Source organism: Vicia villosa, linkage group LG4, assembly GCF_029867415.1.
Source record: "Vicia villosa cultivar HV-30 ecotype Madison, WI linkage group LG4, Vvil1.0, whole genome shotgun sequence".
NCBI lineage: Eukaryota > Viridiplantae > Streptophyta > Magnoliopsida > Fabales > Fabaceae > Vicia > Vicia villosa.
This window is the reverse complement of record NC_081183.1, coordinates 168,983,158-169,008,766: the sequence shown is the minus strand read 5'-3', so window position 1 is coordinate 169,008,766 and position 25,609 is coordinate 168,983,158. Positions and strand designations below refer to the sequence as shown.

At 34.8% G+C, this 25,609-nt stretch overlaps 2 protein-coding genes across 2 annotated transcripts; one reads left to right on the top strand and one right to left on the bottom strand.

Moving 5' to 3' along the window:
• The first annotated feature begins 6,220 nt into the window (after positions 1 to 6,220).
• LOC131595855 (3-ketoacyl-CoA thiolase 2, peroxisomal-like) lies at positions 6,221 to 10,370 on the top strand. Its single transcript, XM_058868358.1, has 14 exons — positions 6,221 to 6,400; positions 6,662 to 6,738; positions 7,182 to 7,266; positions 7,367 to 7,493; positions 7,579 to 7,677; positions 7,759 to 7,826; positions 7,957 to 8,064; positions 8,329 to 8,406; positions 8,483 to 8,615; positions 8,708 to 8,804; positions 9,131 to 9,254; positions 9,329 to 9,437; positions 9,877 to 9,960; positions 10,049 to 10,370. Exons 1-14 carry the CDS (start codon positions 6,302 to 6,304, stop codon positions 10,153 to 10,155), a joined length of 1,395 nt encoding a protein of 464 aa, XP_058724341.1. The 5' UTR covers positions 6,221 to 6,301; the 3' UTR covers positions 10,156 to 10,370.
• Positions 10,371 to 20,081: 9,711 nt separating this feature from the next.
• Positions 20,082 to 23,797, bottom strand: LOC131595854 (transcription initiation factor TFIID subunit 11-like). Its single transcript, XM_058868357.1, has 4 exons — positions 23,381 to 23,797; positions 23,203 to 23,290; positions 20,792 to 20,891; positions 20,082 to 20,628 (listed from the first exon to the last, which is right to left on the bottom strand). Exons 1-4 carry the CDS (start codon positions 23,689 to 23,691, stop codon positions 20,501 to 20,503), a joined length of 627 nt encoding a protein of 208 aa, XP_058724340.1. The 5' UTR covers positions 23,692 to 23,797; the 3' UTR covers positions 20,082 to 20,500.
• Positions 23,798 to 25,609: the final 1,812 nt, after the last annotated feature.

Here is a 25,609-nt window from a genome sequence, read left to right as displayed (position 1 = left end):
CAAATCTAATTAGAAATTGTTGTATTTCCAATGGTAAAACTTTAATTTGCAAGTCTAAAGAAATCTAATTAGAAATTGTTGTATTTCCAATGGTAAAACTTTAATTTGCAAGTCTAAAGAATTAATATTGGGTCCAATATTTTTAGAAACTTTAATTTGCAAGTCTAAAGAATTAATATTGGGTCCAATCTTGGTATCCGGCCTTGCAGGCGACTAATCTAAGAGGGACCAATCTCACCGTCCACGCAAAGTTTTGTATGGACTGGCCCACGCAAGGATTGATAGCACCTGACAGGATTCGAACTCAGGACCTTGAGAGGAGCACACTCTCAAGACCCAAGACTCCACCACTAGGCCAACCTTTGGGGGGTTTATTGCCATAATTGATATTAAATGTTAATTTGATATCTACTGATTAAAATATTGTAATTAATATTCTTCTTTATCATTTGTGCCAGTCGTTTGCTAAAGCAACGCCAATTTCAAGTTGGCGAACTCCATCCATTGAATTGTTGAAAAAATTGACTTTTTGTTGCTCTACTTTGGCGGACATGCGTGAAAAACTGTCGCTGGAGTTGCTCTAAATAACATTGAAGTTGAAAAATTACATGTCAATGAGTAGATTTCATATGTTTGCTCAATCGTGTGTATCACATACCATGTGTTTTGTCTTTATTTTATTTTTTAAAAAATAAAACTTAAATATTTATTAAACAAAACAACCATAATTCTCATAATTTATGATCCTCTAACGATCATGATGTCTAGTAGTAATTGTCGTTCACCACTACTTTTTTTTTTGCGTACTACTGATAATTTTTGTTACTCAGTTGTTTTTCTATCGTTGACCTTTTGTCAACATGTTGTCCCCCTCGCTGCCATTGATGTTGTCGATTTGTTAATATTTGGGTTAGTGTTATAACATAAAGAAGAAGAACAAAAAAGGTTGAAAAAGAAACCACGGCGTCGAAGTTGAAACAGGAGAGGGAACGAGGTGCAACAACCATGAAAGGTTAAAGGAGATGTAAGTGTGAGATGAAGACATGGGACACATTATTTTGAGTTCTTTTACTATTGTAGGAGTTTTTTATTTTTTAAAATAAAAATATAACACGTGACATAATCTGGTGTATACAATTGATTAAACTGATAAAATTTGTTCAAAGACATGTGATTTTCTTGCTTCAAAGTCATACATCCAATACTAAATAGGTCTTTATTACTTAGGATAATAAAACTGGTCGGGCCTACCTATTTAGTGTCAGATATTTTTAACGGATTTAGTTAACGTTTCTAACTCTCCTGTTTTACTTAATGTGTTTCGTCCCATTTTTTAACAGGTGTGAATCTAAACGGGACAGACAAGACAGACTCTTATTTTTAAACTTTATTAATATGAAAACGGATCAGACATGTATGTTTAGCCCGCCATTTTAGGTGGTCAAAGCCAAGGTTCCATTTTTCCTCCCTATTTTGCATGTCTTGTTTTTTTAAAAGAGACATGCATATTTGCTAGTCACTCCTACTAATAATATGATATGATTATGTACTTGTGGTGAATACAATAGAGGTACCCATGCATATGATTAATCAAGCAACAATCTTTAGATTTTTGATATGTGATGATTCGATCAAACTATTGAGTTAGATATTTATAGTTATGGCTTATTAAGGGATATCGATTCTTTTACCTATAACTTCGGCCATATGCAATATCGTCTTGACCTAGTAGTGGGAGTATCCCTTTAATACATGGGACATGGTTAGTCAATCAGTAAGACTTATAGCTCTTTTGTTATGAACAACAAAGTCCAGTTAGTTGCTTGGAATGTGATTGACACATCATCCCAATAAAGCAGGGGGGACATGGCAAGCTTTCCTTCATGCTTGCCATATGGCCTAGCCTTATTTCCTTTTAGTCATTTATGTCCTACTTACAAATAATTAAGGCATTAATGAGACACAAACTTTGACGTTTCTTAGGTTTAGATTATGATACAACAATCCACAACCCTTTAAACATTAGCTCTATAAAAGAAAATTGGTTAAACGAGAGACATGACAGTTCATAATCCCTTGAATATGAGATGTATAGGAGCGAAGTGGTTAAGAAAGATACATGACAGTCAAGCATGAGACTTATAGGGGCGAAGTGGTTAAGTAAGAAACATGAAAGGACATTATCCCTTAAGCATGAGGTATGTAAGGGATATGTAATTAAGCAAGAGACGTGAAAGTGAACAATCCCTCAAGCACGTAAGAGCGATTTGATTAAGGGTGATGGAGAGGCAATTTTATTAAAAAGATTATGATTGAATTTAACTATAGCCGTTTAAATGGCATTGATGGTTTGTTTTCTGATCGAAAAGGTAGAATTACGAGATTAAGGGCATGTTTGTTTCAGCTTTTAGAAAATGGGTTTTTTTCTTTGTATTTTTTAAAATAGATTTTATAAAACCGTTTTTTAAAATATTACAAGTTTTTTTATACTCATTTTTTCTAAATTGAAACATTAATTTTGACATCGTATAACATAAACATACATTATTGAAGATCAAAACTCACTCTATATTTGTCTCACTCTCCCCCTTATATCACATTATTTCTATTTATATTATACATGTGTGCACTATTATCTTAGAACATACCTTCGTGAAAATAGTTGCTCAATTTAGCGGAGCTACAGACAAGTTAGTAAACTTCACATGTCTTTTACTAACTCTAACACCTCCTCAGCCTACATAAACCTTTGTGGAATTGAGAAAGACTTTGATAACTTATAGTTAATCTTGTGTAGTTTGTTTATAGGTTTGTTTGAACTTTTGACTTACTTGAATTATCTATTAACATAAAATTTATGAGACTGTAAAAAATTTATAAAACAATTATTTATTTTTTTAATAGATAAAAATAATTTATGACATTGTTTATATGTTGAATTCGTAAACTCTTCAAAATAACATATGAAAATAAGTAAAGATCTATACAAAAATAACTTTATTTTTTCTTTGCTATAAATATAGCCTATACATAAGCATTCATCATATTCATCATGATAAATGTTTGTTTTAAATCATAAATAAATTATTTATTCAAACCAAACATATATTCTATTCGACTACTTGAAACTCGCCTCCATTTAGCTAACAACTTTAAAAAAATTGGTAAAAGAGAGGGCTAAACACAAACAAAAAAAAAAAGTGGTAACTACAACAAAATGGACCTTAGAATATAAGTTCCTAAAACATCTTATAACACAAAGGGCCCGATAAAAACCGGGATATCTTTTCCAAAGTACAGGTCCTCCTTACTTGTAGTCCCAAATTTAGTAAGAGCATCCACAAAAAAATTTGCCTCATGATAAGTTTGAGACACATTAACTTCAATGAATATCTTCAACCTTTTCAAAAAAAAATTTCACCAAAGCTGCATTATCCATATCTTAGCTTTGCATGAACTAATCATGTGAATGGCTAAAGTAGATTCCACATTCAACTCTACCTTAACATACGATAAACCTTTAAGGATACTGCTTAATTCCACTCTAACTGCACTACAATTACTCAAATATTTGAAAAAATTAGGGGTGGCAAAATGGATGGATTGGATGGATATGGATTGGATTGCTAATGGATGGATCCAATCAATCCATTAGTCCATTAACAATCCATTAAATCTTCATCTAAAAAATCCAATCCAATCCATCCATTAAGGTTAAAATCCAATCCAATCCATCCATTAACATCTTTATAGTGGATGGATATCCATCCATCCAAAACATTTATTTAAATATTTTAATTAATTTTCTAATAATTTAGATTTTAAAACTTTACAAAAACTTTTTTTTTTTAATTTCTCTATAATAATATTTTTACAATATATAGATATAATATATTTATGTTATATTTATTTATAATTTATAATATTTGATAGATAAATTTTGATAATTATTTGTTAGTGTTATTCTGTTTTATTTTTCTCTTTTTTTCTAATGTTGTTTCTAATTTTTTTATCTTTGTATGAATTTACAATTTCGTTTAATAATTAGAATGATATATTTCTTCGTTGTTAAATTATGACACCCTTGCATTCTTATTTCTCCTTCAATACTTAACTACTGTGTTGAATTATAGATTTTTTCAATTTTATTTTGAAATATGATTTCCAATTCAAATGAATTGGTGCTTTTCAAAGTATATACAAAAGTATATACATAATATATACAAAAGTGAGTGAAAAAAGTGATGGTGATATTTAATTGGTGATGAACATGATTGTTTACGTGAGAGAGAAAGAGTAATTTCACGATAGTGGAAATAAAAAATAAAATTATTATTATTATCATTAAAAGTTAGTAACTTACTTGAACAATGAGAAGAAATTAACAGCAGTTATTGATGAAAAATGCAATTGTTAGATGAAAATTTTAAGTGAAACTAAAAAAAATCCATTGGATTTATTAAATGAGATGGATGGTTTGAATCCATCCATATAGTTAAATGGATGGATTGAATCCAATCCGTTAAATAGTTATTTGGTTGATGGATGGATTGGATGGATAAATTATTGGATGGATTGGATGGATTTTCCCTTAATGAATTTTATTGCCACCCCTAGAAAAAACTACCCTTGCACTCGCAATAAATACCTCGCACTATTCCACCACAACATGCGAGCTTACCAGTACAAGCACCACTAGGGGTGGCAAAACGGGCCGTGGCCCGCGGGGCCGGCCCGCCACCCGCCAAAAAATGGCGGGTTGGGTTGGGATTTTAGGCCCGCCGCTCGCCAAAGCCCGCCCCGCCAAAGCCCGCCGCCCGCCATAGCCCGCCCCGCCAATGCCCGCCGCCCGCCAAAGCCCGCCGCTCCTCCAAAATTCTCTCTTTTTTAGTTAATTCTAGTAATTTCAATTCTTGATGGTTTATTATATATATTTATTCGTAAATCTATGTAATATTCTTTAAGTCAAATTTGTTTTTATAAAAAATTGTTTTAAAAACTAAGTGAAAAATTTAATTTAAAGGTAAAAAAACCTATTAATCTATTTAAAAAAATAAAAAAAAATAAAAATAAAAATAGGCGGGCAAGCCCGCCGCCCGCCAACCCGCCATCTTGGCGGGGCGGGCATGATTTTTGTGCCCATTTCACTTGGCGGGCATGCCCGCCCCGCTCGTTTTTTGGCGGGCTTTAGGCGGGGCGGGCGGCGGGCGGGGCGGGCGGCCCGTTTTGCCACCCCTAAGCACCACCGTATATATTAAATTTAATTCAACCACTCTTAAGATACTTTCAACTCACCATGATCATTGACAGCTCCCCACAGTCGATTATCTTATGTGTAAACAACTTCAAATAAAATTACTTCCAACAAATAAAATCTATCAATAAAATAAAATATTTAATTAATATTTTTATTTAATTTAATTTATATACATTAATGTGCATTCACATTACATAAACGTGCAATCAAATCCAATCATTTGAGTTCGTTGCAGTTTTATTTTAAGACACCTACACAAATAGTATTTTTGTTTTTAATACATCGCTTAGTAATTAAAATTTTGTTTTGGGTATAAGTTACAATTTGTGATAATAAGTCAAATAAATGAGTGGCAAATGTAAAATCATGCCGGAGATACCACAAATGAAAAAGTTAAAATGAAGATACTAGTTCTCATTCTCTTCATCAAACGTCACTCTCTAGTCACAACCTTACCGTACTATATCAACTTGCCAAAAAATATGTTTGTAATTTCTTATTTAATCAGTTTTCATGGATGATATTTCTTTTGTTAAGCACATTTAATCAAGTAAACATTCATAGAAATGTTTTATAAATTAATCTAAAAATGACATATCTTTTGGTGCACATAAATTAAAATTATTCTCATATATACTTCTGTCTCCTTTTTTTTATTGACAGTTTTGTCATCCTATAATGGTTGTCATATTTAATATTTATTAAATATAAATGCATTTATTATTTATTATTACTAATTAAAAGCAATTCACAAAGTTTAAATTTATGGGACACGCAAAATAAATATTCTTTTCGCAACTTATTTTTCTTATTTTGTCCCATCCTAATTATGTAACTAATCAATAGATAAGATAAGAACAAATATAGTTTTATCATCCCAAAATAAAAAACGTATTTTCCGATTGCTTCTTATAACCGGCAACAAATAACAATAAATAAAATCGTAAATATAAATACCCGTAAAGAGAAAGCAAAGTCCATTTTCATTTCTCATTCTTCGATTCTCTGAATAATTCAGTTTCGATTCGATTTTCACTCGAAAAAATGGAGAAAGCGATTCACAGACAGAAAGTTTTGCTTCAACATCTCAATCCTTCTTCGTCTTCGATCCATGACAACGATTCATCTTCCACCTCTCTCTATGTTTGTTTCTTCCTCTTTTTCGATTTTTGATTCTCGATTTCGCTTTGATTTTATCGCTTTTTCATTGTTTCTCCTTTTTTTCCTTCTTTTTTGTTATGCTTTTGTGAAAAATTGATTACCTTTTGATTGTTATTAGTTTAGAATTTTATCAGAGTTTTGATCTTGAATCTGTATGTTTATGTATGTATATATAGATGTACATGTATGTGATGAATTTGTTATGGTGGATTTTGATTTGTATGTTGAATATTTGATTTCCAGGCTTCCGCATGTTTGGCGGGTGATAGTGCTGCTTATCACAGGACACCTTCATTTGGAGATGATGTAGTGATTGTAGCGTGAGTTTAGCTATTAATCGGTTTTCTTTTAATTAAATATGTGTTTTTTATTTGATACTGTAATTGATATAGGAATTGTGTTAAAAAGCTTGTTTGATCTTATGTTATGATATAACCACTTATGTAAGTGATTGGATTTGGAAGAGCTTATAAAAATAAGCTGTAATACTAATAGGCCAGAACAATATTTTTGGCTTAGTAAGTGATTGGATTTGGAAGAGCTCCATAGACTAGCTATAAAAACAACTTATGTTATATAGAGGTTATCCGGAAATTCTCTTCATTTTATCTTCAATTGTAGATACCACTTATACATAAAACATTTATACGATAGATGTTTATTAACTAAATGTCTTGTTGGCTTTGACTATGAGTTAGAAGCAATGTGTTTCAGGGATCTCTTAATTTTTAACTTAAAGGGTAGTTATTTTATATGCTTGCAGTGCATATCGGACTGCTCTTTGCAAAGCTAAGCGGGGTGGATTCAAAGACACTCATCCTGATGATCTCCTAGCTCCTGTTTTGAAGGTTTTGTTATTTTTAATTTCTTATTTATTTGCTACTTTGGTTCATAATTTGCTTAATATATATTCATCCGCGTGAATTTGATGACGAGGTTTCATTGTAGGCTGTAGTAGAGAAAACCAACTTGAACCCAAGTGAAGTTGGTGATATTGTTGTGGGTTCTGTGTTGGGACCTGGATCTCAAAGAGCTAGTGAATGTCGTATGGCTGCATTTTATGCTGGTTTTCCCGGTATGTCTAGATAATTTTTGTAACTGAACATGATCAATGATTGTGATTAGTTATTTACATGTTATGTTTTTTTTTTGCCATCCAGAAACCGTGCCGGTTAGGACAGTTAACAGGCAATGCTCATCTGGGCTCCAAGCTGTTGCTGATGTAGCTGCTGCTATAAGGGCTGGATTTTATGACATTGGTAAAGGGTGGATCAAATTGTTTTGTATTTCTTGTGATGGTACTTTGTATATTTTGTAACGTTTAACTATGTTTTGCTTAGGTATTGGTGCCGGTTTGGAATCCATGACAACTAATCCAATGGCGTGGGATGGATCAGTGAATCCTAAGGTATTTTTCCTGTTTTTCCTAACTTTATGTCCTTTTGGAGATTAAGTAAATTATTTTATTTTTTTACTTTTGGTATCTGGAAATAAAACATTAAGGGCTACAAAGTCATCATGTTTCTTTGTTGTCTCAGGTGGAAATGTTTGAAAAAGCCCAAAACTGCCTTCTTCCAATGGGGATCACCTCTGAAAATGTTGCTAATCGCTTTGGAGTATCAAGGAAAGAACAAGATGAAGCTGCTGTAAGTTGAATATATCTTTAAATGCAACATTAAGTTCTCTCTTTTATTTTTTATTTAATTTTAGCTAACCTTAACTGGGTCTTGTTGATGTATATGAGGTGTTAGCTTAGTGGTAAGTAAACTTTAACGCCCTAGCCTCTAGGGGCCGAGTTCAAATCTCCTCGGGGGCAATTGTAAAACAGTCATAGTCATTAGTGTTACTTTAATTAATAATATTTTCCCCTTTTCTCAATTTCTCTTTTAAAAACTGAATCTTGTTGGTAGGTTGAGTCTCACAAGCGAGCTGCCGCAGCTACTGCTTCTGGTAGATTTAAAGATGAGATCATACCAGTTTCCACCAAGGTATTTTCCACCATAAAGGTTGTATTGAATCTTCCTTGAAAGTATTAGGTACTGAATTAGACTTTTCCTTCAATAGATTGTAGACCCAAAAACTGGCGAGGAAAAATCTGTCACCATTTCTGTTGATGATGGAATTCGACCTAACGCAACATTAGCGGACCTAGCAAAGCTTAAAGCTGTATTCAAGAAAGACGGAACCACCACTGCTGGTATAAGATCATAAAAATGCGATTCATTTCCTCAATTTCTTTTTGTTTATTATTACATTATTTAATCATTTGATTTGATGTCTGTGTTTTAGGTAATTCTAGCCAGGTGAGTGATGGTGCTGGGGCTGTTCTGCTGATGAAAAGAAGTCTTGCAGTGAAAAAAGGGCTACCCATTCTTGGTGTATTCAGGTACTTAATTGGTAACATAAAAGTTATAATCCCTGACAATATATACCGATTTTAAATTGGTGCACTGATTAGACAAATATCAAATCAGTGGTAATTTGTCTGAGTATTGTACTTTCTTTTGTTTTGGCTAAACAATGTGATTATATACTTCACCTGATTAAATTTCCTATATCTATTTCCTTCCTATTTCGGCCTTATTTCATCTACTTTCCTAAACAAATAAAAAAGCATCTAGTTTTCTATACTTTTCCATGGCATTGCAAAATTGTTATGGAAAATTCTTTATTATAATCTGAAGAATATTATTTGTTGGTTATCATATATAGGAGTTTTGTCGCAGTTGGTGTCGACCCTGCCATCATGGGGGTTGGTCCAGCTGCTGCAATTCCAGTTGCTGTGAAGGCTGCGGGCCTACAGCTTGATGATATCGATCTATTTGAAATAAATGAGGTATTTATATTTATTTTCCTTTTTTTTCTCACCATTTGTTTATGTACTAACTTCAATGATTTATATATATTCAGGCTTTTGCTTCCCAGTTCGTATATTGCCGTAACAAGCTAGGACTTGATTCACAAAAGATCAATGTTAATGGAGGTGCAATGGCAATTGGGCATCCTTTGGGAGCAACAGGTATACCACAAGTCAATGGCCTTTATTTTCACGCTCCAAAAGCTACAACATCATAGCTGATTAATTAAGCTTTATCATATACTTGTATCAGTTGTTTTGAAAGTTACCAGTATATTTGCGAGATAGATCTCACCTATGAAGCACTGATGCTAACACACAACACTGACATGAACATACCAGTAATAATTTAAGAAAATAGAAGTATATGATACTTAAGCTTTATCATAATATACTTGTATCTAAAGTGTTGGTGCCGCATAAGATCTCACCTATAGCTAAAATAACCAAATAGTTTTATTTGTTTTCAAACAAAACTTTAATGTGCCCTTGAACATAGAGCTATGAAATGTAAGAACTCGGAATTGAGCTATAATGTCGTAAACTAATACAGCGTACAAATGCATTTCTATTTATTTAATTTATATTTTTTGGGATGTAGGTGCTCGATGTGTAGCAACTCTTTTACATGAAATGAAGAAACGTGGCAAGGACTGTCGATTTGGAGTAATATCTATGTGCATTGGTACACTCCACATTCTCACTGTGTGTGTACGGACTGAATGATTTGGAAAACATCATAGTTAATATTGGTTGTTTTAAATTTTGAACAGGTACTGGAATGGGAGCAGCTGCTGTTTTTGAGAGAGGTGATTCTGTTGATGAGCTTCGCAACGCCCGCGTAGGAGACAACCTTTACTTAACTAAGGATGCTCGCTAGAATTAGTTAAGCAGTACTCGTTTCTAGTTGGTCAATATTATCTACTAAGAAATTAGAATAAAAGCTTTGTTCTGTGTCAATCACTGGTCAATAATTCTATGATTTCTATAAGCTTTTTGTTTTGACCTTACCAGTAGAGTCTGGGTTTGGTAAAATTTTATTGTATGAAAGGAAAAACTAATAATGCAATAGCATATTTTATCACGTTTCTTCAATGAGAAATGTTTTTCTGAATAACGTAATCACTTCATTTTACCCTTTTACATCAGAGTGACAGTATACTGGATTTGAACAAGGATTGGTTATTATTTAGTTTATAGAAGTTTATGCAAAATAATAAAGAAGAAAATATGTTTATTGTCGAATGCTACAAATTATATGCAAACGAAAAATGTAATTATCATTTGGAGCATGTAATTTTAGTTTTATTTTAATTATTTTTGAAGTCAGAATTTTTATAATATATTAAAGCTAATATGTAAAGCAAACGTAGATCGGTCTGTTTGGTAAATATTGGGTTTGTTTGTAACTTGAAACGACTTGAGTTTGAGTTCTGTAATGTGAAACTGTGACCAAGAATATTAGCAAGTGTGAAGAAGATTAATTGTGGGTGCTTAAAAACCATAATCTTTACAGAATTAATTGAAATGAAGATGAAAATGTGATAAAACCATTAAGAAATAAATAGAACAAGTGGCCATTATATTGATAACATAGAGACAGTCTAGTATGAATGATCCAAACTAACATGCTCAAGAAGAGAAAAGGGAATCGTTCACTACATCTTACCTACCTCTTTTAAATCTTATAGAAATTCAAAATAACCTTTAGCATTGTCCGAATATTAAAAGAGAAATTCTTTGGCCACCCCCCTATCTTCTAGTCCACCTCTGGTGAAAACCCCATTATACCCCTGACTTCGGAAATGAACTTTCGAAATGCACGAAAAAGGTGTTTTCGGAAGTTCATCTCCGAAAGCGCCTTTTTTTTTGAAAAAAATGTCTTATTTCGAAAGTTCATTTCCGAAACTACAATTTCGGAAATGAACTTCTGAAATAAAACGCGTTCTGCAGATTAAGCAGAACTCTCCCCCTCCCCCAAATCATTTACCCAAATCATCATCAAACACTTCCATAGGCGAATTTTCTGCAGAAGCAAGTGTGAAGTAGCCAAACTCTTCTTCCAAACTCAACCAAACTCATCATTAAACACTAATTGGTAAGTTTATCATTGTTTTTTCAAGTTTTAGATCTATTTGATTAAACTATATTAGGGTGTTAAGAATCTGAAAAAATGACATTAAGATAGCTTAGTACTGATATTAGGATGTTTAGTAGGCAAAAAAATGGATTTGGTTTAGGTTTTTGGGTCTGCCATTGGAGGTTGCAGAGAAGCTCTGGGTGGGGGTGTTTCGGAAGTTCATTTCCGAAAACACCTCCATCCCAGTTTTCGGAAATGAACTTCCGAACTGTACCAGAAGTTCATTTTTTTTTGTTTTTTCATTTGTCTCGCATATTAATCGATTTCGATTGTTTACAGGATCATGTCAGACCAGCCAGCACGCATCAGACAGGGGAGAGAGTCCCAGACTGCGTCGGCTAGAAGCGAGCGGGCGGCGGCGCATCTGGCGTCGACCCAGGGACGGGGGCAGGGACGGGGACGCCGTGTCCGCGTTCCACAGGACTTGGTGGAGAGTTCATCTGCTTCAGGCTCTAGGAGTAGGCTGGCTCGGGTATCTTCTTCCCGCCAGCGAGAGGAGGAGGATGAGGATGAGGAGGAGGAGGAGGTCATACCGGATGTTGACCCTCCAGTCGGGGAGGAGGAGGAGCAGGAGGAGCAGGAGGTGGATAGCTTTCCGGGAGGGCCTTTTGACACTTCCCTGCTGATTCACTACCAGGATCACGTCGCTCGGCGGATCTGGGAGGGAGAGGTATTTTTTTTAACTTAGCCGTTTATTTGTCACCATTTTTTATAATTTTACCGCTTATTTCTCGCTTATTTGTTTTTTTTTGTAACAGGAGAGAGAGCCATTGAAAATGGTGAACCACTCCAGGAAGATTTTCGGTCTGTTTAAACCAGCAGCTCAGTGGTTTAACGACCATGTGCGAGGTTTAGGGCTTTGCGGGCTTTGCATGACCGGGTACACCACCATCAGCACCGGCATGCAGGGGGCATTTGTGGAGCGCTGGCACAAGGAGACGTCTTCTTTCCACTTGCCGGTGGGGGAGTTGACTATCACCTTGCATGACGTCCAGTGTCTTCTCCACCTGCCTATTAGGGGGCCCCTGTTGGACCACTCCAGGATCCAGAGCGTCGAGGCCATTGAGTGGATGATGCACTATTTGGGCCTGCCGCACGAGGTTGCTCACCTGGAGTGCGTCTCGACTTCTGGGCCTCATGTCCGGTTCAACACACTGAGCCTCTATTTTGAGTTCCACCTGGACGCGGCGGTCGAGGCCGAGCAGGAGGGTAACGACCTATTCAGGGAGTACCACCGCGGCTGCGCTCTTCGGTGCTGGTACATGCATGTGGTAGGCGCTGCATGCTTTGTGGACAAGAGCGCCAGGTACGTCGACGTGGCCTACCTCCGCTATTTCATGGACCTGGATACCGTTCACCAGTGGAACTGGGGGGCAGCTACTCTGGCATATCTCTACCAGAAGCTGAATGAGGCCTCCAACTGGAGGACGAGGCAGCTGGTCGGATCCTGCACTCTGCTTACGGTACGTTTGATTTTAACACATTCTCGTATTTATTTATTTATTTATGTTTCGTATTTATTTTTAATACATTATCGTATTTGTGTTTCAGAGCTGGATCATCTCCTACTTCTCCCGCATCCACGGCTTCCACATCGATCCTGCGTACGTTGACGCCATGCCCAGGGCCGCCAGATACGCCCTCCAGAGGGGGAACGATGCGGTGGGACCATACCGCCTGTACCTGGACCGCACGATGCACGACGACGTCACCTGGAGGCCGTTCGCCGACTATGCTCAGGTTGTCCCCTTCGACGGGGTTGCTCTATATTCAGGCTGGTTGGCATGCGGGACCGGCATCATGGTCCGGTATCTCCCGGAGCGGTGCATGCGGCAGTTTGGGTTCGTGCAGATCATACCCAGGTCACCCTTCGAGGCTGCTCCTGACACAGTGACTAGAGTGCAACTCACTGCCATATGGGAGGAGTGGCAGCATCATGTGGTACCGGAGGAGTACCGTCGCATGCGGGTCACCCAGGACTGGCACAGTGTGGAGGAGTACGTCACATGGTTCTACCGGGTGTCCCATCCTCTCTTGAGACCCGACGTTCCCGGCGCTCCTAGGCCAGCACACGAGGAGATCCTGGAGAACCGGCAGGCGGAGGATGACCACACCATTGATCTCCTTCCGATCTGCCAGCGGATAGAGATGCTTGGGCGGGACGCGTTGCATCGAGGTGTCATTCATCAGGGCGGACCAGAGGCAGTCGCCGTGATGGAGATCATTGTCACTGATGCGGGCCGTGCGGCGGGGTACAGGCGGCAGAGGAGGGCCCAGGGTGAGCGGGTTAGGCACACCCAGTAGTGGTGGGGTTTATTCATTTTTTGATTTTGGATTGTATATTTAGCACACTATTTTTATTTATTTCGGTTTGTATATAATATTTTCATATTAGTATTTTTTTTTGTTTATTTATCATATTAGTGTTTTCAGTCTATCTATTGTTTATTTTATTTGCCGGTAACGTTTAATTAAAATGCGGTTGCGTTTAAGAAAAAACATAAAAAAAAACACAGTTTCTGCATAATTCGGAAATGAACTTCCGAATTCACCCCCCATGAGGTGTTTTCGGATGTTCATCTCCGAACGCACCCCCCCATGAGGTGTTTTCGGAGATGAACTTCCGAATCAAGGAAATTTTTTTTAAAAAAAGCGCTTCGGAAGTTCATTTCCGAAGCAGGGGTAGTTTGGGAATTTCGCTGGGGGTGACCCCCCATAGGGAGGTGGGTAAAGAAATTTTCATATTAAAATTCGAATGCACCAAAATACAAAAATCTAAATATATTAGATGTTTATTAGGTATATATATGCATAAGGTAATCTGGATTTTAGTATCTGGATACACTATTGGAATACTATTTTTGTCACATTTATGTGTATATGTGATAACAAATGGGTGAATTTTAATTTTATTCTTCGGATACATTCATCGGACAATATGTTTGACACATTTCTTTGTATATTTGGTAATAAATAGGGAAAAAAAATTTTAGATAGCTAGGTATTAAAAAAAATGCACAAATAACCATGTTTCGGTCAAATTTACGCAAATAATCAGGTTTCTGGAAAAAGTATAAAGGAGGCGCCAATTGAATTGACTCCTCCTCTTTAAATTTACATCTAGGCGCTAAATGAATTGGCTTTACCATTCTGACTTTTTTTTCACGCCAAATCAGATGGCGCCATCTCATATATGTTGGATGTAGGCGCCAATTCATTTGGCTCTTATGTGTTTTCGTGATTTCTATAAATAAAACATTATTGTCTCCCACATTCATCACACTTTCTCATCTTCTCTTCTCATTCTCCTTATTTTGTGTCATGACATCTCCCATAATTTTGACGAGAGACGGGTACGTTATTTTCTCGGCCACCAAACCTCCGATAAAAATGAAATTTTGGAACATTCATTCCATGGAGCGTCTGAAGAGAGAATTGATGCGATGGTTAGAGGGAGACAGTGAAGATGGTGAACAAATTAGAAGGATCCAGAGAAGAAGGACAACCACTTCACTTGCAACTAGAAAACCTCATTGTTGGTTGGAGGAAGTCAAAACGGACAGAGACGTAATCTCGCTGATGCACGAATTCGATGAAATTGTTTTGACGGTTGTAATTTCTTAACTATGTTGTTGTGTTGTTGCTTATATGTGGCATATTGTGTTCTTGTTTTAGTCTTTTTGGAACTTAATGTCTTATTTGTGTTTGACATGTTGTAACAAATGTTCTTAATGAAAAATATTTTGCTGACATTAAAAAAAAGGTGCAAATAATGTGAATACAGTTTTTATGTTGTCGAACTAGTAGCACGAGTGAGACAATTTTTTCGGTTGTGTCCGACCTGACGACACAAACCACACTTTCTTTCTAGCTTGTCAAGGGAGTCCATTTCAGTTGCGATACACTTGCTTTTGGGACGACCCTTTTTATTCCTTCGCATTTGCTCGTTGTGTCAAACTATGTCTCCTTCGTACACATGCCAATAATCTGGTTTCGCTACAACTGGAAAGCCGTTGTTATACATGTTGAGCAAAGTCTCTGCCTTGTAAATGGGTGATAGAAGTAGTAGTGCATCTAGATGAGCATACGTACATGCCGCAATGACACGAGAGCAAGGCATACGAAAGGCTTGAAACCTTCCGCAATTGCACCAACGAGATGGTAGCATAACCCTATACTCTTGTCTTGGCAGCCCCTCGTTGAGGTCAATTGTCTCTTTGACAATGAAGTTGTGGTTATGTCGGTCGAATCTTGTCACATGATGAGTGTGTGCTTTTGGTACTTTCTACCTTGATAAATTTCAAGCTGCTTTCACTCCATAGTTGTCCTAATTGTAATACCGCATTCCGCATTTCACCTCTTTTTGCAAACAATGAAGCCATCCTAAAATATGTTGATTGGACCAAAGCGGTTACTGGGAGGTTTCGTATGCCTTTAAAGACAACATTCATTGATTCAATAAGATTTGTTGTCATGTGGCCCCATCGTTGTCCATTATCGTATGACCTTGTCCATTTTTCCACTGGGATATTATCAATCCACCTACATGCCTCTGGATTTGACAATCTGATCTCCGTGCCATTGTGTTGGAACGAAGGTTGTGTTAATGCATACCCCGCATTCATAACTGATTTTCTGAGTGCTCTGTCTTTAATCTCCCGCATGAAATTTTGTACGATATGTCTAACGCAGTAGACATGCGTTGAAGGGGGGTCATGCCAACCATTAGCAGGATTATTGTATGCACTCTCAATAGAGGCATGTCTGTCGGAGATCAATCATTGACCATGTTGCGGAGCCACGTGCCTTCGGAGATTCTTGAGAAAGAAACTCCAACCACCACCAGTCTCTCCCTCGACAAGAGCAAACGCAATTGGAAAAATGTTATTGTTACCATTCTGTGCAACCACTATGAGTAGCGTGCCTTTGTATTTACCAAACCGCCATGATGCAAGGTTAAGAACATTTGTTACAACATATCAAACACAAACAAGACATTAAATGTCATAAAGACTAAAATAAGAACACAATATGCCACATATAAGCAACAACACAACAACATAGCTAAGAAATTACAACCGTCAAAACAATTTCATCAAATCCGTGCATCAGCGAGATTACGTCTCTGTCTGTTTTGACTTCCTCCAACCAACAATGAGGTTTTCCAGTTGCAAGTGAAGTGGTTGTCCTTATTCTCTGGATCCTTCTAATTTGTTCACCATCTTCGATGTCTCCCTCTAACCATCGCATTAATTCTCTCTTTAGACGCTCCATGGAATGAATGTTCCAAAATTTCATTTTCATCGGAGGTTTGGTGGCCGAGAAAATAACGTACCCGTCTCTCGTCAAAATTATGGGAGATGTCATGACACAAAATAAGGAGAGTGAGAAGAGAAGAGAAGGTGAGAAAGTGTGATGAATGTGGGAGACAATGATGTTTTATTTATAGAAATCACGAAAACACATAAGAGCCAAATGAATTGGCGCCTACATGCAACATATATGAGGTGGCGCCATCTGATTTGACGTGGGAAAAAAGTCAGAATGGTAAAGCCAATTCATTTGGCACCTACATGTAAATTTAAAGAGGAGGAGCCAATTCAATTGGCGTCTCCTTTATACCTTTTCCAGAAATCTGGTTATTTGCGTAAATTTGACCGAAACATGGTTATTTGTGTATTTTTTCAATACTTGATTATCTAAAAAAAATTCATAAATCGATGATTTTAGATTCCACTCTCCGGATACATCTTTAGGACACTATTTACTTCTTGGTATATTTGATAATAGAGGAGTAACTTCGGGTTCTAATCTACATTTACACTTTGGAGACATTATCATTGGTCTATTTCCTGGTATATTTATAACAAGAGAGGAATTCAGATTCTAATCTTTGCATGCAACTCTTGGAGAATATTATTGGTATAAATTACAGTGACAATTATGAATATCATAAGTCATACATAATTTATAATAGTAATTTAAAATAATTACATCAAAATAAAAATTAAAATATAACTATGGAGTATATCTAATGTTGTTCTTCATATGTCTCCTATATTGCAATGCAAATCGTGTCTTTGATAATATCACATCCAAAATAACTTTCTTAGGAGTGTCTTTGCGAAACTTTCCTCTAACTATGGCATCTCTTTCAAGTGCAACAATACAATGACTTATATATAATACATCCACGGCATGGTTAGTCTGTGTTTGTTTCTCTTCTAATAATTTTTGATGAATTGGCCCAAGGGATCTTCTTCTAGAACTGGTGTCATATAAGTTACGACACTCAATCGACAATACTTGGAAAGTGTTAAAGGATCCATGAGTGAAAATAGTTCAGATGAAATATCAGTAAGAATGTAGAACTAGTATGAAATTAATAAATGATTTGTAAATTAATGGCCTAAAATAGACAGTTGCATCCACTCATCTGTCTTGTCTTTCATTTACTACTTTAAGCTAATTCAGAGTACAGTTAAACCAAACAAGTTTCCCCCAATTATATACGTGAATCCACTCCAAGTCAAAGAAGTATCTAAGGTAGAAAATATCGACACAGGTCTCACTTTGTCTACAAATATGCTCAAGCCAACCAAAATCAGAAAGTATGTCTGCAACATATATTGTCTATGGTAGGCAACTTGTGCATCATCACCCATAACATTTACACCTGCATTCAAATAGTCGATATATTTTTCTATTAGGAATGAAAATTTAGCATGACACCTTTTGGTGTCTTCTATCTCCTTTAGGGTCTCACGCGTACCAACTCTTGTTTTTGGCACCATTAGGTCCAGTGCCTCAAGTCTATGAATGTTGGAGTGGTCTAACAATTTTCTCGAAAGATGGAGGAGACACGATACATTATTAATGGTGATGCTCATCTCACTAATGGGAAGATAAAATGATGACGTCTGTGTATCATCTCTCAACAAATGCAAACAAAAGACTATGATGAATATAACCATATTTTGTCCTACATAAGAAGTATTTCATACGAGATAGCTCCAATACGTTATGAAATCAAGGTTCATCTGACTCGGGAAAATTTGCTATCTTCTTGGCTTGATTTATACATTTAGTGTGTCACGATACTGCAAAAAATTAGAATCAACGTCAGAAAATACAGTTTGTATACAATAGAAGTTTTTAAAAAAATTAAATATTTAGCTACATCTCATTCTCACACATGCCTAGCATTATGGTGTACATAAATTTGAATCATGCCATTTGGACCTCCAGAAAAACCACCGGTGTGGCAGCAACAAGTTCGACTGTAGGATGTGGGTCATATACATGTACAGCAACATCAGGAGCATAAAAGGGGCAACACGTGCTTCGTCATGAGTCGAAGATACATGACCACGAAAGACGATCCCTCAGTAGCCCAAGATATTTCTTCAGCAACTCACAACGATTTGACTCTCTCCCTACATACTAAAGCTTGTTGACTCAACCAACCATGTCAGTACCTTGATTGCTTGTCAGCCATTTTTCTTTCATATAACACAAGACATATCATTAGGAAATGCAAACAGAGTAACAAAAAGAATAACAAGCATTAAAATTTAAATTTTTTAATCTGTATTAGCATTCGGATTTTGATATCAGGATTTTCATAGGGGTGGGTACAAATTTTGAAATTTGGATTTTCTCGGTTGATTCAAATGAAGGTTGTAATCTATGTAGCATAAGTAGTGTGTATTGGATGTAACCTAGTGAATTTTAACTAGAATCATTTAAGGAATTGTATTGTATGCATCAAAAGCATACATAGTAAAAATGAATGAGAAACTTATTAAATGTGAGAGATGAATCAGTCTGTCCTGAATGGGGAGGAGTAATAGTTGATGAAAATGTTTGGTATGAATGATTAGGAGTAATATTGAAAGAAAATGTTGAACCCAAACTTGTGAGAGCTGTGGTGTTCTTGAGAGAAATTGTTTTGCAAGGGAAAAACGGAGAGGGAAAGGTTTTTTGCACACCTTAAATGGTAACGTCAGAATTTTAATGTCCCTATGTTACATTCGAATTGTATAATCTCAATCCATTTACTCGCCTTTGGCATGATGTTGATATTGGGTTTGTAGTGTGGTACGTTCAGGTTTTAAAAATTTGATTGGCATGAGATAGATATTTTTTACTTTTTATTTGAGTGAGTAATAGTATAGGACATAATTAACAATTTCCAAGGAAAATATTAAACCATTGGCCTTTAAATAATTGGTCTATTATACTTTGGCAATTTGTTAATGCATACTATTTGTGATTAATTTTGTCAAAACATACATCTTCAATGCTTGGCGGAGTGGATTGAATGTATTTTTTTATCTGCTTCTATTTTGTGAAGGAGGAAACTTAGATACAATTTTTTAAATGTGATTTTTATTATTAAAAATATGATAAGTGTATTTAAATAGCTTAGAAAGTAAAAATAGGAGAAAATTAGACATGTATAGAAGAAAATTATACACTTGTCATATTTTCATTTAAAAATAATAAAAATCACAGAGAAAATGTATTTAAATTTTCTCTGTTCATGAACTCTATTAATTTGATGACCACAAAATTCCTAGTTGAAAAATTTGTTAAACTTTAATATGTAACAAAAATTGAATTTGGAAGTGTACCAATTGCCATTTCCTGTTGATTCATCTATAAGCCATAAACTGACTAGCATCAAACTATTTTAGAGGCAAATATTCACACAAATTACTCCTTTTTAAGAATTATGTACAAACAAGGATACACAAGACACAAATTACTCCTTTGAATCCTTGCACAATGATCTTCATTGTTAAACACCAAATAGCAAAATTCTACTTGCTAGGGTTACTAGTTGATGGAGGAAAAGGTAGTAATACAATAAAAGCATTGATTATTAGTATTTGACACAATTAGAAATAAATTATGTTGCCAAGTCCATAACATATTTTATTTTGCAGAAGACTTGCCCATTTTACCTACCAACATTGATTCACTCATTCCACTTGACTGGATAGGCTGGATTAAATATTTTTCCTGCCTGCATGCTACTGTTGTAACCAAACATATGATACCAAGGATCATAGTCGTTTCATTACCGAAATAGCCTCGAGGTTGTTCTCTTGAAGACTTTTCCTTCAAGCTTTAGTCGTCTATGTGCTTCTCTCAGGTGACATGGCCGGATTGGTCCAGATTCTTTCCTCTCCTTCATAACCATTCTAGCTGCAAAGATAGAGTACCTGATTAATGGAAATAATACACTGCAACATTTTTACCTTGGAAACACACTATGTGCAGGACTGGTCACTATGTTATTCATTTGCCTTTTTCTATTACTAATTATATTAAAAGGAAGCATGTTATGTTTGTAAAAGAAAACTAATACCTGTTTCCACAACTTCACCCACAAACACCTTTGCAATCCCTGATACTGCAATTGTAATTGGTATAGAGATTTTCTGAGACCCAGTGATGCTTGCTAATAACTGCTTTCAGGCAACCAATAGAGAAGGGGTCACTTGAGTGTCGTGAGCAATCTTGATTTACTATAATATAAATTACCAATGCAAAAATGGCATTCTAAAACTTTTTGTAGAAGAACATGAGTTCAAAAGAAGCATCGATGCACAGCCGAATATGACAGAAACCATTGTTGAATAATATACACAGAAAGAATGAGTCGGAGTTAGGTTAGCTCAACTGACTATAAGCATTGGATTAGAACTAGTGGACCCTACCCTACAAACATCCAATCAACTATGCAAAAAATATTGTATTATTCTCTCTTACAGGACAATATCCTATTATTCCAAAACCAGAGAGGATCAAACCAATTGTAGCTACTATAAATAATCCGAACTCAACAGTTTAAAAAATTTCTATTCAACAATGTCATGTGTTTATGGTGGTATAGTTTGATCATTTAAGAGTCTTGCAATTAGAAATAGAAATTACCCAATCAGTTCGGGATGAAGGAAAACAGAAAGCTGAAGGTCGATTTATGTTCAAGGATACAATATCAGCCTAGCCTAGCATCAAGAAATAAATAACTTAAACATGAATTAATAAGCTAATGCTGTTTTTGTTTGATATTCTGGGAAGAAGTTGGAGGTCACTCACTGACTCATTCACTGTCCAAGAACCCATAACAGAATGTAAAATAAACATCCGACACTTCCATATTGAGCATCTCACTTTAAAGTTGAAGTAAAACAATATTAACCATTGATGAACATATCAATAGTTAATATTAGAGACACATCAAAATAAATCACAAGCTTGCAGAAGTAACACCCCTTGATTTTATTACTTTACTATCCACTCACTCATTGTAGAGGGGCAGACTCTAACACTCTCTCTTCTATTAAGTGAAATTGACGTAAGTCCCACCATTTTATAGGAGACCCATTTTCAAAATGATGGTATCTACAAGCATGTTTGGATTGGCTTTTGGAAGATCTAGAATCAATTCTAGAAGTGTAGAATTAATTTTGGGTAATTTTGAGATGTTTGTTTTATCAAAAGTAGAATTGATTCTGCCTCCAGAATTGATTCTACTTGAAGTTAGAATTTGTAGCTTCTACCTCCAGAATTGATTCTGGGTGATTTTTATACTGAAATTTATTGTTCAACTCACTTTTACATAAATGTATCCAAACATAAATCAATTCTGCTAAACTCAATTCTGTTAAAATCAATTCTACAAAACTCAATTTTGCTAGAATCAATTATGTTCACCGCCAATTCAAACACACCCTAAGAAAGAGAGTACTAAAGTGAGGGTTGTTAGTATTCCCCTTAACGTGTATCCAGATTAAAAATAAGAACTTTGTTCCGTGGTGAGGAAGAAGCAATAGCAAAAAAATTAAGAAGAAAAAAGAGTACAACAACAAAAACCAACCAAGCCTTGTCCCACTTAAGTGAGGTCGGGTACATGAATCAACTTCTGTCATAATGTTATATCTAAGATCATGTTTATATCCAAATCGTTAATCTCGAATTTTTTTTTAATAACTTCTCTCAAAGTTTTTCTAGGTTTTCCTTTACCTCTAGTTGTATGACTCTTCTTCATCTAATCTACTTTCCTTGCTACAAAATCTACCTGTCTTCTCTCTACATGCCCAAACCACTTAAGTCTATTTTTCACCATCTTTTCTACTATATGTCTTACATCAACACTCTCTCTAATATTGTCATTTCTAATGTTATCTTGTGAGTCTTACTACACATTAAATGCAACATACTTTATTCTTGTGTTGATTTTTATTTTGTCCCGTACAACATAACAGATTTTACACAGTCCCATAAAATTTTCAGTTGAAGAGTAAAAGTGAAAAAATAAATCATTCATTTGGTTCCTAAAATATCACTCTATCCAATTGAGTCTCTAAATAAACTATATAAACATAATAAATAATCTCAATAATATTTCAAGTTTTAAAAGAGGTAGTCGCGTTGCTGACACGCAAAGATTTTCGCAATTTTGGTCGGTACAAGACACAAGTGTCGTGACATTGATTGCAATTGTCGCCGTGTGAATTAACTACAATTTGTATTTTAACATAAAAACGGTAAATAACGGTATTAATATCGGCAAGTAAATTTGTCACGGCCGTTTTCGCGGTTACGGATTGTTTTTTAAAACCCACTGATAACATCCCAATAATAAACTCTAAATTGACATATTTAATATATTTGAGAGACTAGTTACCCATTGAAATAGTTTAAGTACTAGATTGAAAATGGGTGATATTCTAGTCACAAAATTAATGATTTATAAAAAAGTGAAAGAAATACCCGTTTCATATTAGCTTTCTGGAATCCAGCTCTACGAAACGACTCATATCTACTCATTTGCTCTTCAGTGAACTGCGACAAAATAGCCCTAAAAATTCACAAACAAAAATAACAGAAGAAAAATTAGGGTTTATAAAAAACGAAATGTCATAAAGAAAGAAAAAACGAAGTTACTGACTGCATCTTAGCCATTTTGTGAGGATCACCAGCAGTAGGAAACTTAGCGAGCTCCACATCCATGTTATCTTCTTCTTCATCATCGTCTTCGTCTTTATTCTTGGCGATTGCGGCGTTGTTACTGGAGTTGGTGTTTTTGAATTGGTTGTCTTCTTCGTGAGTGTGTGTGGATTGTGAAATCAAGGAATTGGAAGGTGGATTTTCAGTGTCTGCGTCTGGGTCTTGTTCGGTTTCGATTGGGGATTCTGGTGGCGATTCCTCGAAGGCTGCTTCGAATGGATCTTTTGATTGCTTCATTCTGTTTGAACTCATAAGATCGGTATGGTAAGGTTTGGATGTTGTAGGAAGTTGTAGCGAAATTGTTGCTAGTTTAGAGCTACACAATGGTGATGGATCTCGCACGTGTTCACTTCGTTTGTTCCCTTGTAATGATGAATTTGTTTATTTTTATGTATTTAATTTTATAATTAAAAATATAGTAAACAAATATATTTTAAAAATAAAAATCTAACAGGGGTATTATTAAAAAAAAGTTAGAGTGAAGCCCCATTTTGGTACCTCACAAATATTACACGAGTTAAATTAGTCCCTCACAAAAAAATTGACTCAACTTAATCTCTTACAAAATTTAACCGGATCATATTAGTCCTTCTACTAATATTTTTCTCAAATCATTTTTTACTACTTCTAAACCGGTTCTTTTCATACTTTTAAACCGTGACTTGACTGACACGTTGGATTTTTTTATTTTTTATTTTTTAAATACTAAATTAATTTTTATTTTTAATTTTATTTTTAAACGATTATCAATGAATAATATCAAAAAAGCCAAAATTGTTCTTATAAAGTAATTTTTAAACAAGTAATTTTCATGATTTCTACTAACATTAAAAAAAAAATTCTATACATACATTTTTACGTATGAGGTCTCAAATCCAAGTCCCTTCAAGTTAAATGATTTTCACTTTACAACTAGACAAATCAATTTCTATCGTTAATAAAGTGACTATCATTTACAACTAAAAAAATCAATTTCAATTGTTAGTAAAGTATTATTTACAACAAGATAAATTAATTTTTATTTTTAATAAAGTGACTATCATTTACAACTAGACAAATCAATTTCTATTGTTAGTAAAGTGACTATCATTTACAACTAGATAAATCAATTTCTATTGTTAATAAAGTGATTATCATTTACAATTAGACAAATCAATTTCTACAATTAGGAAAGTGACTATCAATAACCACTAGACAAATCAATTTCTATTGTTAGTAAAGTGACTATCATTTATAAATAGACAAATCAATTTCTATTGTATTAAATTGACTGTCATTTAATCTGAAGAGACTTAACTTCGAGACCATATTGATACAAATTTTGTATTTTGTATTTTAAATTTAGAATTATTTAAGATTAACCACATGGGCCTGAGTTCAACTCATTATAAGAAACAATTTTGACTTTTTTATATTATTAATTTATAATTGTTTAAAAATAAAATTAAAAATAAAAATCAATTTAATATTTAAAAAATGAAAAATAAATAAAATCCAATGTGGCAGTCCAGTCACGGTTTAAAACTAGGAAAAAACCGGTTTAAAAAAAATATTAACAAAAGGACTAATATGATCCGGTTAAATTTTATAAGGGATTAAATTGGGTCTACTTTATTGTGAAGAACTAATTTGACTCGTGTAATATTTGTGAGGGGCCAAAATGGGTCTTCACTCAAAAAGTTATTAACATTGGTGAAAAATTGTAAAATATATTATAAAAAAATGAGTTTTATAATTAAGGATTTAGAGAGATTTTTTTTTTAATTTCCAAGTAAATGTGTTTAAAAGTGTCTAATAGAAGGAAAAAGAATGGTTAAATAAGTTTATCATCCTTTAAATATATGATATTTTAACTTAATTTTTTTTTTTACTATTTTATATTAATAGATTAAACAAAGACGGATAGTTTGATTCATAAATCTGTCGCATAAAGATGATAAAATTTTATATTTAAAACTCGCGTTATTCACGAGTGAATCTAAGATTCGGTCAATAAAATCCTAAATTTGTCACTAAGAGACATTATCATCATCTCTCTTTTATTTTTTCATTCAATCCTTCAAACAAAGTAATAAATAGTGTTTTAAAAACTGGACAAAACCAGCCGGTCTAACCGAAAATTCTAAGGTTCATTGGTCAAGTCTGATTACTAAATCAGATATACTATTGA